Below are 13,993 nucleotides of genomic sequence, written 5' to 3'. Positions count from 1 at the left end.
GAAATCTGAACTGAACCGGAACTGGGCTTATCACATATCACGTGACAATGAGTTGCTATGGTGATGAAGAGCTGTAAGCAACCGCTGCCCGCCGGTCCCATAGAGAAATATTATAGTAGTTCTAGAGTGTATAAATAGACAGTCCTTGTTTTAAATTAGACTCTTTCTTGCGACGGCCTATCGAAATGGCACCTCGTTAGTTCAGATTTTTCTAAGTTCGCGCCAAAATTGGAGGTTATTCTTTAACTCTGAACTGAACCGGAACTGGGCTTATAACATATCACGTGACAGTGAGTTGCTATGGTGATGAAGAGCTGTAAGCAACCGCTGCCCGCCGGTCCCATAGAAAAATATTATAGTAGTTCTAGAGTCACAATCGATTTATGGAAAAGACGAAACAAACGTAACTTTATCATAGAATACCAATTTTTTTTCGGAAACCTTGTTTAAAGAGCTATGTTTTTTCATACCTGGTGCTTGATGCCTTTGATTATGTTCACAATCTCTAAATTCTAAGCCTATACGTTCGCATAATTTAATTTTTCCAGTTTGAGTTTGCGACTCTAGTATCTTATAGTTTCATGTCTCTATGGTTAGCTATCGAACTCCGACATTTTTGGAGCATCGCATCGCATCCATCGCTGAAAGTAGGGCCTAAAATTTCCGGTGTTTAAATGGATAACGCTAGTATTTCCTCGCACGAAGATGAAACTGAATTAAAAGTGGAAAATCTACAAGCTTTCAAGGTAGGTAAAACCTTAAAATATCCCCAAAAACTAGGCTTAATTTCGTTATCTAGGTTGCTGACTTGAAACGTGAGCTAAAAGCACGAGGCCTTGGCGTTGCTGGGAACAAAACGGAGTTGTTACAAAGACTTCAAACAGCGTTGGCTAATGGAAATAAAGGTATCTTCGTTAAATTTAACCTATTTTCTAATTGATTATTATAAAATTTCGTCGTTCATGGCTTGGCTTAGATCCCTTAGAGTCTGCTGAGGATTTGAATGAAGATGATGTTCTAGCTGATGATTCTTTGTTAAGCGAAGAAGTAAAGAGTCAAGACTTAACGGAAGATGATATTTTGGATACAAAAGATATGGAAAATGGTAGTAGTGGTGGTGGTGGTGGTAAAGTAGTCGAGAAGTCCAAGCTCAAACCTAAAACCCCAGTGGAAAAGCCAAAAATAACCATCAGGAGAAACATAAATATTGATGTACCTTCACCCGTTGTTACTGAAGTAAAGAAACCCAATGCTGAAGAACCTAAAGTTAGCAAGACTTCTGGAACAGAGAAGAAAATTATTACAATTCAACCAGCGGTGGATTCTGAGGTTAGTTATTATTATTATTATAATTTTAATTAAGTTATCATTTAAAAAAAATTAATATTAAATATCTTAGAAATTAACTTTACGAGCTAAAAGATTTGGTGTTATTTCTGATGAAACTAAATTGAAAGCCAGAGCTGAAAGGTGATCGATCCTATTGTTAATTTAATGATCAGGGTTTTTAAAAGTTAATATTAATTAAATTAATCTTGTTTTAATTTAAATTTAATTAGATTTGGTGATACTTTAAAAACGTCATCTGTTAGCAGTAGCAACATGACTGCTAAATCTATCAAATCATCCCCTGTTGTGAGTAATAACTCATAATTTAATGTATCTTCTTTCCTTACCTCTAGTTGTTTTATTTATTTTGCTTGTTTGTTTATTTATTTATTTTTGTTTATTTATTTGTTTGTTTGTTTATTTATTTATTTGTTTATTTATTTGTTTGTTTGTTTATTTGTTTGTTTGTTTGTTTATTTGTTTGTTTGTTTGTTTATTTGTTTGTTTATTTATTTGTTTATTTATTTGTTTATTTATTTATTTGTTTATTTGTTTATTTATTTGTTTATTTATTTGTTTGTTTGTTTGTTTTGTTTATTTGTTTGTTTGTTTTTTTTATTTATTTGTTTGTTTTGTTTATTTATTTGTTTGTTTGTTTGTTTTGTTTATTTATTTGTTTGTTTTGTTTATTTATTTATTTATTTATTTATGTTTATTTATTTATTTGTTTGTTTTATTTATTTATTTGTTTGTTTTGTTTATTTATTTGTTTGTTTGTTTTGTTTATTTATTTATTTGTTTATTTATTTATTTATTTATTGAGGCGGTCAATGTTGATCAATTGAAACAAAGAGCTGCCAGATTTGGTCAAGTAATTTCACCGGCCATTAAACAAGTTGAGGAAAAAGACAGACTGTTGAAAAGAAAAGAACGTTTTGGGACAATGGTTCCTTCCCTTAAATTGACAAATGAAGAGGTATCGGTAAGATTAAAAAAAATAAAAACATTCCTGGTGGTCCTTTAAAAGGATGGAAGAAAAGAGTTATGTCATTTTTAAATGAAACGGACAGAGTTAACGTAACATTATACCTTAAAAGAACAGCCCCTTTTCAAAATATAAAAGGAAAAATATTAAAAAAATAAATAAATGATCTCTTATTACTAAAATAATTAGCATTTAATTAGTCTTAAAAATAATCAAGGACTACTGCCCTGACATTTGTTTACTGGCGTCTGCTAGCCAGAATCCATTACTCCCCCTCTCACTCGACCTGTGAAAATTCAACCAATCATGTAGGGGTAAGTGGTTCTGGCTAGCAGACGCCTCTAAAAGAATGGCGGATGCTGCAGTAGTCCTTGATTGTTTTTAAGACTAATTAAATGCCAATTATCATTTGTAGACGTCTGCTAGCCAGAACCCATTACTACCCCTCCCCCCTCCCTCAACCTGTGAAAATTCAACCAATCCTGTAGGGGTAAGTAAGTGGTTCTGGCTAGCAGACGCCACTAAAGCAATGGCGGATGCTGCAGTAGTCCTTGATTATTTTTAAGACTAATTAAATGCAAATTATATCATATTGTAATAAGAGATCATTTATTTATTTATTTTTAATATTTAGAAAAGGGCTGTTATGGAATTTCATAACTCTTTAGTTCCAACTTTTAAGGGTTGCCAATGTATCTTTAAAGTAACGCTCCAACTAGTGTCCGTTCAAGCTAACTTGAACTTCTTTTCTAACAATTACTTTTAATATTAAAGGATAGAAAAAAGAAAAGATTGGAAAGATTTGCCGCTAAATGAACAATTCAAATTGTTTTTAAATCTGTAAATACTTACTAACAAATGTCACTAAATAAAAAAAAACCTTTTTTTTTTCAAAATGATGATGTTCAATGGTTTTATTTTATTAAGAACTTATAGGGAGTGGGCAAAGGGGGGGTGAAAATCATATCTAACGCCTTTGTTGTCCAAATTCTAAGCCTTTGTTGTCCAAATTGTAAGCCTTTGTTGTCCAAATTCTAAGCCTTTGTTGTCCAAATTCTAAGCCTTCGTTGTCCAAATTCCAATCCTTTGTTGTCCAAATTCTAAGACAATGGTAGCTCTCTTAGATAAGGCAAAGAGAGTATAAAGAGGGGGAGTTGAAGCTAGCAGCAGTTTTGACATTGAGGCATTTTTTTTAGTTCTCCCTTTTTCTTTTTTATCCCCCTAACATCCGGTTTACCTTATTTCGACCAATAAGAGGGCAGAGAAGAATGCGCGCACACGGTTTTCAAAGCGAGAACAATCCAACCAAGCCTTTTACTCCCCCTCTTTCTACCCTCTTTGGATAAGACTTCATACTGCCCTTTATAAGGACATAAGGACATTACTGTACTCCCTTATTGTCTTTCCGTAACATGCCTAATGTATCGATTTACGATGTTCACACATACGTCACATTGTTGACTTTGTGAACAACACATTCAGTTCAATAAATAAATAATAAATTGAAAATGGCAACATTGTTACCAATGTTTGAACGTGGATTATCCCACCGTTGACGTTTCTAACTTTCAACTGGCATTTTCCTTGATAAAAGTTTAGTAGTGACAACGAAAGAACCCATAAAATTGCCATAAACGTAGTTTTGTCTCTTTAAATACTACTCCATTGTGACAAGCATTAATTCCGTGGAGTAGTTTTACTGGAGTAAACACAGAAACTTCCTTAAATTGCCTTAAATGCAGTTGTGGCTCATAAAATACTGCTCTATGACGGCATAGCCGCTCAACGCTTCATGGGCGAATAGACACTGGCATAGCGCACTCACGCACGCAATATCTTGCGCTACATTTTTGAGAGCGTGATTGAGTGCGCCGTCAGAATTAAGTCGTCGTCTGCTTAAGCACGGTTGGAGGTTTCACGACTGGGCGTAACGCTGGATAAAATAACCCGGATTTGGTAATTTATTAAGGTTTTTATCATAATTTTTAATCGTTTTTGAAGTAGAAATGTTTGTCTATTAATTTCAATTTAAAATAGTCAGTGAAACTCTGTGCAAATCAAGCTAAACTGTGGGTTCGTAAATTGCGTCAACGAGATTAGGCTTAGTGTGGCGAAGGCCTAGCCTTTGGTTCGTAAATTGCGTCAATGATGTTAGGCTTAGGGTGGCGAAGGCCTAGACTTTAGTAAGTACTACTATGTTTCAAGTTTTCAACTTTCAAAGTCTCAAATTTTGTCAAAATCAAGAGTATAAGCGATACAAGTTTATTAATCAAAGCCGTGTAAACGTAGGGAAATTGTCTAGTCAGTATTGGATGTTGCGGTATTGGCGAACTTTGGCTTTAATGATCGCTTTAATCTTGGCCTCCGTTTTGGCAAATGTAAGTTTAGTTTCTCTAAAGCTAGGTGTAAACTTTCTGTTCTACGATTTTTAAGGGAAAACGTTCAGATTCACCTTTCAGATGAATAGTTTGCGGCTCAAATGCCGGAACCCCTGTTTTCTCCTTTATTTGTCAAAAGTTGTTGATAGATTAAGAATGCAATTTTTAAATTGTGGAAGTTTATTGTAAACTGACCCTTCTTTTAAGTTTGCTTAATTAATTTATTCAAAAGTTATTGTAAGATATTGCTGTGTCATTTTAAGCCACTTAGCTGGCCGGAAATGTTTTAACTCCGGTAGAAAATGCCACAGTTAGAACATTTTTGAAAGATCAATCTGAATAGTTTTAATTAACTTAATTTATTGCTAATTGAGCCTTCAAGTTAACCGTTTGCACCGAAGCATTTGATTTTCGCAACAAGTTGGGTAGTTTAGTACTTTACCTTGGAATTTGTTAGCGAGTTTGATAGACTTTGTTTGTTAAATAAGACCTTTGAAGGAAACTTAAACCTTAGTTGATTTTATATTTTGGTACCAAACTATGGAGGCAATTCTTAAACTTTTTAAGCGAGTTATTAATAATCTTTGGTGTAAATATGGGTGTCCGGCCCGTTTGTTTTCACCGTAACAAGTTATTTTGCCCTATCGAAATGGCTTTTTGGATAGAATTTGGAAGTTTAGTTTGGGAATTTAGATTTGATTGGAGTTTTTAGCAGGTTCAAAGGACTTTTAGCTTTGGTCGCTTATAGTAAAATGGCACTGTTTCCACGAGTAACATTTATTTCATACTTAGTCTAAATATTTGAAATTAATCTTATTAAACTTTTGAATCGGCTTAGTTAAACGTTCTAGTTAATTGTACCGTTCGTGGTCCCACTATTCAATCTTTTTAGTCGGTTTAAAAGTAATTCAAAATGATTATTTATGCCCTTAATTGTTAAATATTTCAAGATTGACCCTAAACCGTGTTTTTACCGATATGATATTTATTTTTCTAATTACGTTAAATGATTTATTTGAATGTGAAATTAATGTTATTCTAAAAATACTTGTGCCATTTAAGATGATGATAATTTTAAATTGTATTTGATTGTTTGAATTGAACAGATTTTATTTTATTTTAGCTATCATCTGTTTCCAAAGGAGCAATTTATGTTGGATTCTAGAATATCTATTATTTGACAAAATAGCATGCAATATTAATCAGGCCAATGATCCCATTACAATTCCATTCCCGATTCAGGTCTACACTTTGATTTTATGCGTTGAAAGGGAATCTCATTAGAAAAACTATTTAGAAAGCGCGTGAATCATTAGTGCGTAGCAATTGTGCAATTATTATTTTCTATTCTATTTATTTTTAGAAGGGAAAGCGCTTGTGTCCTTTTCTTTTTAGGGATATTTTTTGCGCCAGGATATAAATAAAATGCTCAATTATGGAATAGGTGAACACTGGTCCTAGCCCTCCCTTTTAAGAATAATGAAGGTAATCAGGATTTTAAGGGTGAGATTCCCTTTGCGGTATTTAGGTATCTAGTTTATGGTTTTAACTATAAATATTTTTAGAGGAAAAGCGTTTGGCAACTCGTTGAGGGAGTTTTGTAGGATCTAAATAAATTTCTGATTTATGTTTAAGGTTGCTTATACGCTTTGTCCTTTAAAAGTAAACACGATTTTAAGCAGGTTTAAGGCAAGGCTTAGCTTTTTATGGTTTTATTTTACTTCCCCATACTAAGGCATTTAGTTTAATGTTACCAGGAGCAGATGACAAAGGAGTCTCGGACGCTAGCTTCCATAAAGTAGAGGGCAATGGGATCCGCGAACGTCACGGTTATTAACCAAAATCATTACGCCAGTGCCACCTCTCGTAGGAAATTTGAGCTTTATTTTCCAACCAATAGCGTGGCTGCAAAGTCTCGAAAGGAGATCTGGGAAATGGCGTCTGGAGCCTCTCTTTAAAAATACGTATCGTCTACTTATAATTAGCCTAGGCTTAACGAGTATTAGAGTTAAAAAAATGGATTTCAACGACTTTTTAATCTTTTTTTTAAACTAAAATTGATAATGTAAAGCCCAGCGAGTAACGTATGTACACTATTAAAAAACTAAAATGCGTTTCAGTGCCAAATTTTCTAAATTTCTTCTTGAATTTCTTCTTAAAGGTAGGAATTAATTGACTGCTACAAGAGGTTGGGAAAAGAAATCACTCACGATCTTTTAAAACCCAAAAAGTAAGAGACAGTGATTTCGTTTCCAACCTCTTGTAGCAGTCAATTAATTCCTACCTTTAAGAATGTAGTCTTATCTTTTATCTTAATACCAACGATTACAGCTGTTTGAATAAAGTAATTATATTGTGTATATTAATGTCGCGATCGGGTAAGATGAACCTCAGTAGCCACCGTTAGTCCGTTATTACAAAAAAATTCCCAGCAGACTTTGGTGCCAGATATAATCCACCAAAAGCATCGCCTGCTATAATGTCTGATAGCGCCTCTATGGCAAATGATACCGCTACAGCTGTGACGTACGCGGGTCCCATTGCCCTCTATATTGTGGAAGCTAGCGTCCGAGACTCCTTTGTCTTCTGCTCCTGATGTTACGCATCTGCTATTTATGTCAAATAATAGTAATTTGTTTTATGCCTGAACATTTTACGTTACATCATGCAAGAATATTCAAGTGGATTTTCGTATTAAGGTAATTAATTTCAAGTTATTCATGTGCCTTTTTCAAATAATAATTTGAATTTTTCTTGTGCAGGAAGAAGTGGACGTCTGCGAGTGGACTTTCATTGGAAATCCCATGCTAAGGACGAAGTTTCCTGGTTTTGGGGGCTCCACAGCGGGCTTTAGTTTAAATTTAATAATTCCCGAGTTGAAGAGGGACTTGTTAAATTTAAATTGGGCTCGCAAGGCTTACTTTGGGGGTGGTAGCTTAAGTTTAAAATTTAAGTTTCGATATTGGGGAAGGAACAAAAATAGTCGAAAAACACTTAGGGTAGTTTTTTTGACCCTTTTTTATGCTCTTTTATTGTTTTTTTAATAAAAGTTTTATTTTTTAATAAATTTTTTATAAAAAATTTTTTTTTTATAAAAAAATTGTTTTTATGTTAATATTTTCTTTTTTATCAAGTAAAAAGCTTAAAAAGGGGCCTAAAAATATCCCCCTAAGTCCAGACCCTAGAAAATTGAAACCAAGTCTAGTATATTAAAAATTCAAAGAAAAGAAAGAACGAGGTTTAAGGCAAAATTTATTCAATAAGAAACAAAAAAACCAAGTGTATACAAAAATTTCGAACAAAAAAATATTAAAGAGGTTGGTAAGTTAAAGTTTGAACGCAAAAAATAATAATAAGTAGTTACAAATAAAATTCGCAAGCAAAAAAATTAAGTTAAGTGGTTACATGAAAAATTTAAGTTAAAAAGATATATTTTGTGTCTTCTAGCTTCGATGATTTCCTCCATATCTTTAAGTCACCGCTGAGAGAAAGAGCAAGTCCAGAAGTCATCATGTAACGTAAATCCAACGAAGCATGTCATCAGGAATGATAAATAGCAAGTCCAGAACAGCTTCGTGTTGCGTCAATCGGAACAAAGGATGTCATCTGGAAGGATACGTCTCGGAATGACCAGCGACAGAAAAATCCAAGAAAATCATCCACATCTATAAATTAAAACATATCAATAACACATTTTAAACTGTTGCCTACTAACAAATATACTCATAGATTTAGATTTAAGAAAAGCGTGTCCTTAATGAAAAAAACTGGCTACCAAATTTATAAACCGAGACGAACTAATTGCCACCCTAAATTAGAGAAAAACTTGACTACCGTGATTAAATCAATGCTCTGGCTAATTAATTATTTCCCAAAATTGCATAGAACAATTTATTTTAAATTAAATTATGTAACTTAATAATGAAAATAATTTAAAAAATCCTCTAAACTAATTTTAGAAAAAACTGCTAAACTACTGCTAAAAACTCTAGTTGAAATTGGACAGGGCTTAGTGCAATGATCTCTGCGGGACTTGATTTTCGAAAATCTTGCTTTATCTTTAAATTTATTAATAATAGCCCCTAAACTAAATTTAGGAAAGCCCGCTATTTATTTATTTTAAAACTATTCCCACAGATAAGCCCCGTAAATAACTAGAGTTTAAATGTGACAAGGCTTAATTAGGCTTAGGGCAACGGTCCTCGTGTTCGGCGGGACTTTATTTCCGAAAATCTGTCGCGATATCTCTAAATTAATTTTAGTTGAACCCGCTATTTATCTATTTTAAAACTATCCCACAGATAGACCCCGTAATTAACTAGAGTTTAAATAAGATTAGGCTTAGGGCAACGGTCCTCGTGTTCGGCGGGACTTGATTTCCGAAAATCTGTCGCTTTAGCTCTAAATTAATAATAGCACCTAAACTAATTTTAGTTAAACCCGCTATTTATCTATTTTAAAACTATTCCGTCAGAGAGACCCCGTAATTAACTAGAGTTTAAATGTGATTAGGCTTAGGGCAACGGTCCTCGTGTTCGGCGGGACTTGATTTTCGAAAATCTGTCGCTTTAGCTCTAAATCAATAATAGCCTCTAAACTAATTTTAGTTAAACCCGCTATTTATCTATTTTAAAACTATTCCCACAGATAGGCCCCGTAATTAACTAGAGTTTAAATGTGATTAGGCTTAAGGCAACGTTGCGGTCCTCGTGTTCGGCGGGACTTTATTTCCGAAAATCTGTCGCGATATCTCTAAATTAATTACGTACCCCGTTTAATATCTTTAAATTATAGGCCATAAACTAATTATTCTCTCTTGTCCAACATCTCGTTGTAAAATTTTATTTATGGTACTTGATTTTTAATAAATAAATAAAATTCACTAACATTTAACACTACCTAATTAATTTAACAACTTGAAATAAAATAAATAATTTAAAGGGGGCTAGATGAGTTTGGATTATTGTAAAGGTTAGGCTTACGGACTGTTAAAGCACCACGAGGCGAAGCAATGGCCGCCAATTAAGTTGAAGAGCGTCGAATTCAGCTTGCTTCCTCGGCAAAAACGATCAGGGAAATGGCGGATCTATCAGGCATCGACCTCAAAAGCCGGGATCACGATCATCATCAGCTGAGCGGGAGAGGTTTTTAGAAGCGACCTTCTTCGACGGCTTCCAAGAACGAATGAGCCGGCTTACCTTTGCCTGCAACTTACAACGAAGTAAATTTCCTCCGTCTGGGGGCGCTAAAAGCTCCCCGGCACGGAATCCAAATAGCTGAACACTGCTAGGCCTATCTGAATAAACGCTAGACCTAACTGAATGGATAATCATTACCTTTTACTATTAACATGTCGTGACGTCACAAGTCAATTACCTCGGTGACGTCGTAGGTGACGTTACCGGATATGACGTCATGTCACGTGACCGGATATGACGTCATGCGACGTCACCGGATATGACGTCATGCCACGTCACCGGATATGACGTCATGCCACGTCACCGGACATGGACCCCTGCTGTTTCCATACTGTTACCCTTGCTGTGACCCCCTGCTGTTTCCATACTGTTACCCCCTGCTGGGACCCCCTGCTGGGACCCCTGCTGTGACCCCCTGCTGGGACCCCTGCTGTGACCCCCTGCTGTGACCCCCTGCTGTTTCCATACTGTTACCCCCTGCTGGGACCCCCTGCTGTGACCCCCTGCTGGGACCCCTGCTGTGACCCCCTGCTGTTACCCCCTGCTGTGACCCCCTGCTGTTTCCATACTGTTACCCCCTGCTGTGACCCCCTGCTGAGACCCCCTGCTGGGACCCCCTGCTGTGACCCCCTGCTGTGACCCCCTGCTGGGACCCCCTGCTGTTACCCCCTGCTGGGACCCCCTGCTGTTTCCATACTGTTACCCCCTGCTGGGACCACCTGCTGTGACCCCCTGCTGTTACCCCCTGCTGGGACCCCCTGCTGTTACCCCCTGCTGTGACCCCCTGCTGAGACCCCCTGCTGGGACCCCTGCGGTGACCCCCTGCTGGGACCCCCTGCTGTTTCCATACTGTTACCCCCTGCTGGGTCCCCCTGCTGTGACCCCCTGCTGAGACCCCTTGCTGGGACCCCCTGCTGTGACCCCCTGCTGTTACCCCCTGCTGGGACCCCCTGCTGTTTCCATACTGTTACCCCCTGCTGTTACCCCCTGCTGTTTCCATACTGTTACCCCCTGCTGAGACCCCCTGCTGTTACCCCCTGCTGGGACCCCTGCTGTTACCCCCTGCTGTGACCCCCTGCTGTTACCCCCTGCTGGGACCCCCTGCTGGGACCCCCTGCTGTTTCCATACTGTTACCCCCTGCTGTGACCCAGCGGGGGGTAACAGCAGGGGGTCCCAGCGGGGGGTAACAGCAGGGGGTCACAGCAGGGGGTAACAGTATGGAAACAGCAGGGGGTCCCAGCAGGGGGTAACAGCAGGGGGTCACAGCAGGGGTCCCAGCAGGGGGTAACAGTATGGAAACAGCAGGGGGTCCGAGCAGGGGGTAACAGCAGGGGTTACAGCAGGGGGTCTCAACAGGGGGTCCCAGCAGGGGGTCTCAACAGGGGGTCACAGCAGGGGGACCCAGCAGGGGGTAACGGTATGGAAACAGCAGGGGGTCCCAGCAGGGGGTCACAGCAGGGGGTCACAGCAGGGGTCCCAGCAGGGGGTCTCAGCAGGGGGTCACAGCAGGGGGTCACAGCAGGGGGTAACAGTATGGAAACAGCAGGGGGTCCCAGCAGGGGGTAACAGCAGGGGTCCCAGCAGGGGGTAACAGTATGGAAACAGCAGGGGGTCCCAGCAGGGGGTAACAGCAGGGGGTAACAGCAGGGGGTCACAGCAGGGGGTAACAGTATGGAAACAGCAGGGGGTCCCAGCAGGGGGTCACAGCAGGGGTCCCAGCAGGGGGTCACAGCAGGGGGTAACAGTATGGAAACAGCAGGGGGTCACAGCAGGGGTAACAGTATGGAAACAGCAGGGGTCCATGTCCGTTGACGTGGCATGACGTCATATCCGGTGACGTGGCATGACGTCATATCCGGTGACGTCGCATGACGTCATATCCGGTCACGTGACATGACGTCATATCCGGTAACGTCACCTACGACGTCACCGAGGTAATTGACTTGTGACGTCACGACATGTTAATAGTAAAAGGTAATGATTATCCATTCAGTTAGGTCTAGCGTTTATTCAGATAGGCCTAGCAGTGTTCAGCTATTTGGATTCCGTGCCGGGGAGCTTTTAGCGCCCCCAGACGGAGGAAATTTACTTCGTTGTAAGTTGCAGGCAAAGGTAAGCCGGCTCATTCGTTCTTGGAAGCCGTCGAAGAAGGTCGCTTCTAAAAACCTCTCCCGCTCAGCTGATGATGATCGTGATCCCGGCTTTTGAGGTCGATGCCTGATAGATCCGCCATTTCCCTGATCGTTTTTGCCGAGGAAGCAAGCTGAATTCGACGCTCTTCAACTTAATTGGCGGCCATTGCTTCGCCTCGTGGTGCTTTAACAGTCCGTAAGCCTAACCTTTACAATAATCCAAACTCATCTAGCCCCCTTTAAATTATTTATTTTATTTCAAGTTGTTAAATTAATTAGGTAGTGTTAAATGTTAGTGAATTTTATTTATTTATTAAAAATCAAGTACCATAAATAAAATTTTACAACGAGATGTTGGACAAGAGAGAATAATTAGTTTATGGCCTATAATTTAAAGATATTAAACGGGGTACGTAATTAATTTAGAGATATCGCGACAGATTTTCGGAAATAAAGTCCCGCCGAACACGAGGACCGCAACGTTGCCTTAAGCCTAATCACATTTAAACTCTAGTTAATTACGGGGCCTATCTGTGGGAATAGTTTTAAAATAGATAAATAGCGGGTTTAACTAAAATTAGTTTAGAGGCTATTATTGATTTAGAGCTAAAGCGACAGATTTTCGAAAATCAAGTCCCGCCGAACACGAGGACCGTTGCCCTAAGCCTAATCACATTTAAACTCTAGTTAATTACGGGGTCTCTCTGACGGAATAGTTTTAAAATAGATAAATAGCGGGTTTAACTAAAATTAGTTTAGGTGCTATTATTAATTTAGAGCTAAAGCGACAGATTTTCGGAAATCAAGTCCCGCCGAACACGAGGACCGTTGCCCTAAGCCTAATCTTATTTAAACTCTAGTTAATTACGGGGTCTATCTGTGGGATAGTTTTAAAATAGATAAATAGCGGGTTCAACTAAAATTAATTTAGAGATATCGCGACAGATTTTCGGAAATAAAGTCCCGCCGAACACGAGGACCGTTGCCCTAAGCCTAATTAAGCCTTGTCACATTTAAACTCTAGTTATTTACGGGGCTTATCTGTGGGAATAGTTTTAAAATAGATAAATAGCGGGCTTTCCTAAATTTAGTTTAGGGGCTATTATTAATAAATTTAAAGATAAAGCAAGATTTTCGAAAATCAAGTCCCGCAGAGATCATTGCACTAAGCCCTGTCCAATTTCAACTAGAGTTTTTAGCAGTAGTTTAGCAGTTTTTTCTAAAATTAGTTTAGAGGATTTTTTAAATTATTTTCATTATTAAGTTACATAATTTAATTTAAAATAAATTGTTCTATGCAATTTTGGGAAATAATTAATTAGCCAGAGCATTGATTTAATCACGGTAGTCAAGTTTTTCTCTAATTTAGGGTGGCAATTAGTTCGTCTCGGTTTATAAATTTGGTAGCCAGTTTTTTTCATTAAGGATACGCTTTTCTTAAATCTAAATCTATGAGTATATTTGTTAGTAGGCAACAGTTTAAAATGTGTTATTGATATGTTTTAATTTATAGATGTGGATGATTTTCTTGGATTTTTCTGTCGCTGGTCATTCCGAGACGTATCCTTCCAGATGACATCCTTTGTTCCGATTGACGCAACACGAAGCTGTTCTGGACTTGCTATTTATCATTCCTGATGACATGCTTCGTTGGATTTACGTTACATGATGACTTCTGGACTTGCTCTTTCTCTCAGCGGTGACTTAAAGATATGGAGGAAATCATCGAAGCTAGAAGACACAAAATATATCTTTTTAACTTAAATTTTTCATGTAACCACTTAACTTAATTTTTTTGCTTGCGAATTTTATTTGTAACTACTTATTATTATTTTTTGCGTTCAAACTTTAACTTACCAACCTCTTTAATATTTTTTTGTTCGAAATTTTTGTATACACTTGGTTTTTTTGTTTCTTATTGAATAAATTTTGCCTTAAACCTCGTTCTTTCTTTTCTTTGAATTTTTAAT

At 37.8% G+C, this 13,993-nt stretch overlaps 1 protein-coding gene and 3 long non-coding RNA genes across 6 annotated transcripts; 3 read left to right on the top strand and 1 right to left on the bottom strand.

The window, feature by feature from the left end:
* Nucleotides 1-586: 586 nt before the first annotated feature.
* On the top strand, nt 587-3,210 carry LOC149710060 (SAP domain-containing ribonucleoprotein). Of its 3 annotated transcripts, none has more exons than XM_089858827.1 (7): nt 587-746; nt 800-905; nt 977-1,329; nt 1,400-1,470; nt 1,560-1,635; nt 2,153-2,311; nt 3,089-3,210. In XM_089858827.1, exons 1-7 carry the CDS (start codon nt 675-677, stop codon nt 3,128-3,130), a joined length of 879 nt encoding a protein of 292 aa, XP_089714953.1. In that variant the 5' UTR covers nt 587-674; the 3' UTR covers nt 3,131-3,210. The 3 variants fall into 3 exon arrangements, with proteins under 3 accessions (XP_089714953.1, XP_089714959.1, XP_089714961.1); XM_089858833.1 differs by having other exon boundaries at nt 598-746; nt 2,153-2,305; XM_089858835.1 differs by having other exon boundaries at nt 598-746; nt 3,094-3,210.
* On the bottom strand, nt 990-4,410 carry LOC149710059 (uncharacterized). The gene is made up of 2 exons (XR_016376564.1): nt 3,552-4,410; nt 990-3,414 (listed from the first exon to the last, which is right to left on the bottom strand). It is a non-coding gene; the product is annotated as an uncharacterized LOC149710059 (long non-coding RNA).
* On the top strand, nt 4,298-13,966 carry LOC149710057 (uncharacterized). Its single transcript, XR_016376567.1, has 3 exons — nt 4,298-4,497; nt 11,910-12,219; nt 13,537-13,966. It is a non-coding gene; the product is annotated as an uncharacterized LOC149710057 (long non-coding RNA).
* On the top strand, nt 6,962-9,585 carry LOC149710058 (uncharacterized). The gene is made up of 2 exons (XR_016376566.1): nt 6,962-7,391; nt 7,455-9,585. It is a non-coding gene; the product is annotated as an uncharacterized LOC149710058 (long non-coding RNA).
* Nucleotides 13,967-13,993: the final 27 nt, after the last annotated feature.

Source organism: Phalangium opilio, unplaced genomic scaffold (assembly GCF_054372755.1).
Source record: "Phalangium opilio isolate 3A_F unplaced genomic scaffold, DU_Popi_V2 ptg000011l_1, whole genome shotgun sequence".
Taxonomy (NCBI): domain Eukaryota; kingdom Metazoa; phylum Arthropoda; class Arachnida; order Opiliones; family Phalangiidae; genus Phalangium; species Phalangium opilio.
The sequence above is the reverse complement of the archived record's forward strand: the minus strand, read 5'-3'. Positions and strand labels throughout refer to the sequence as shown.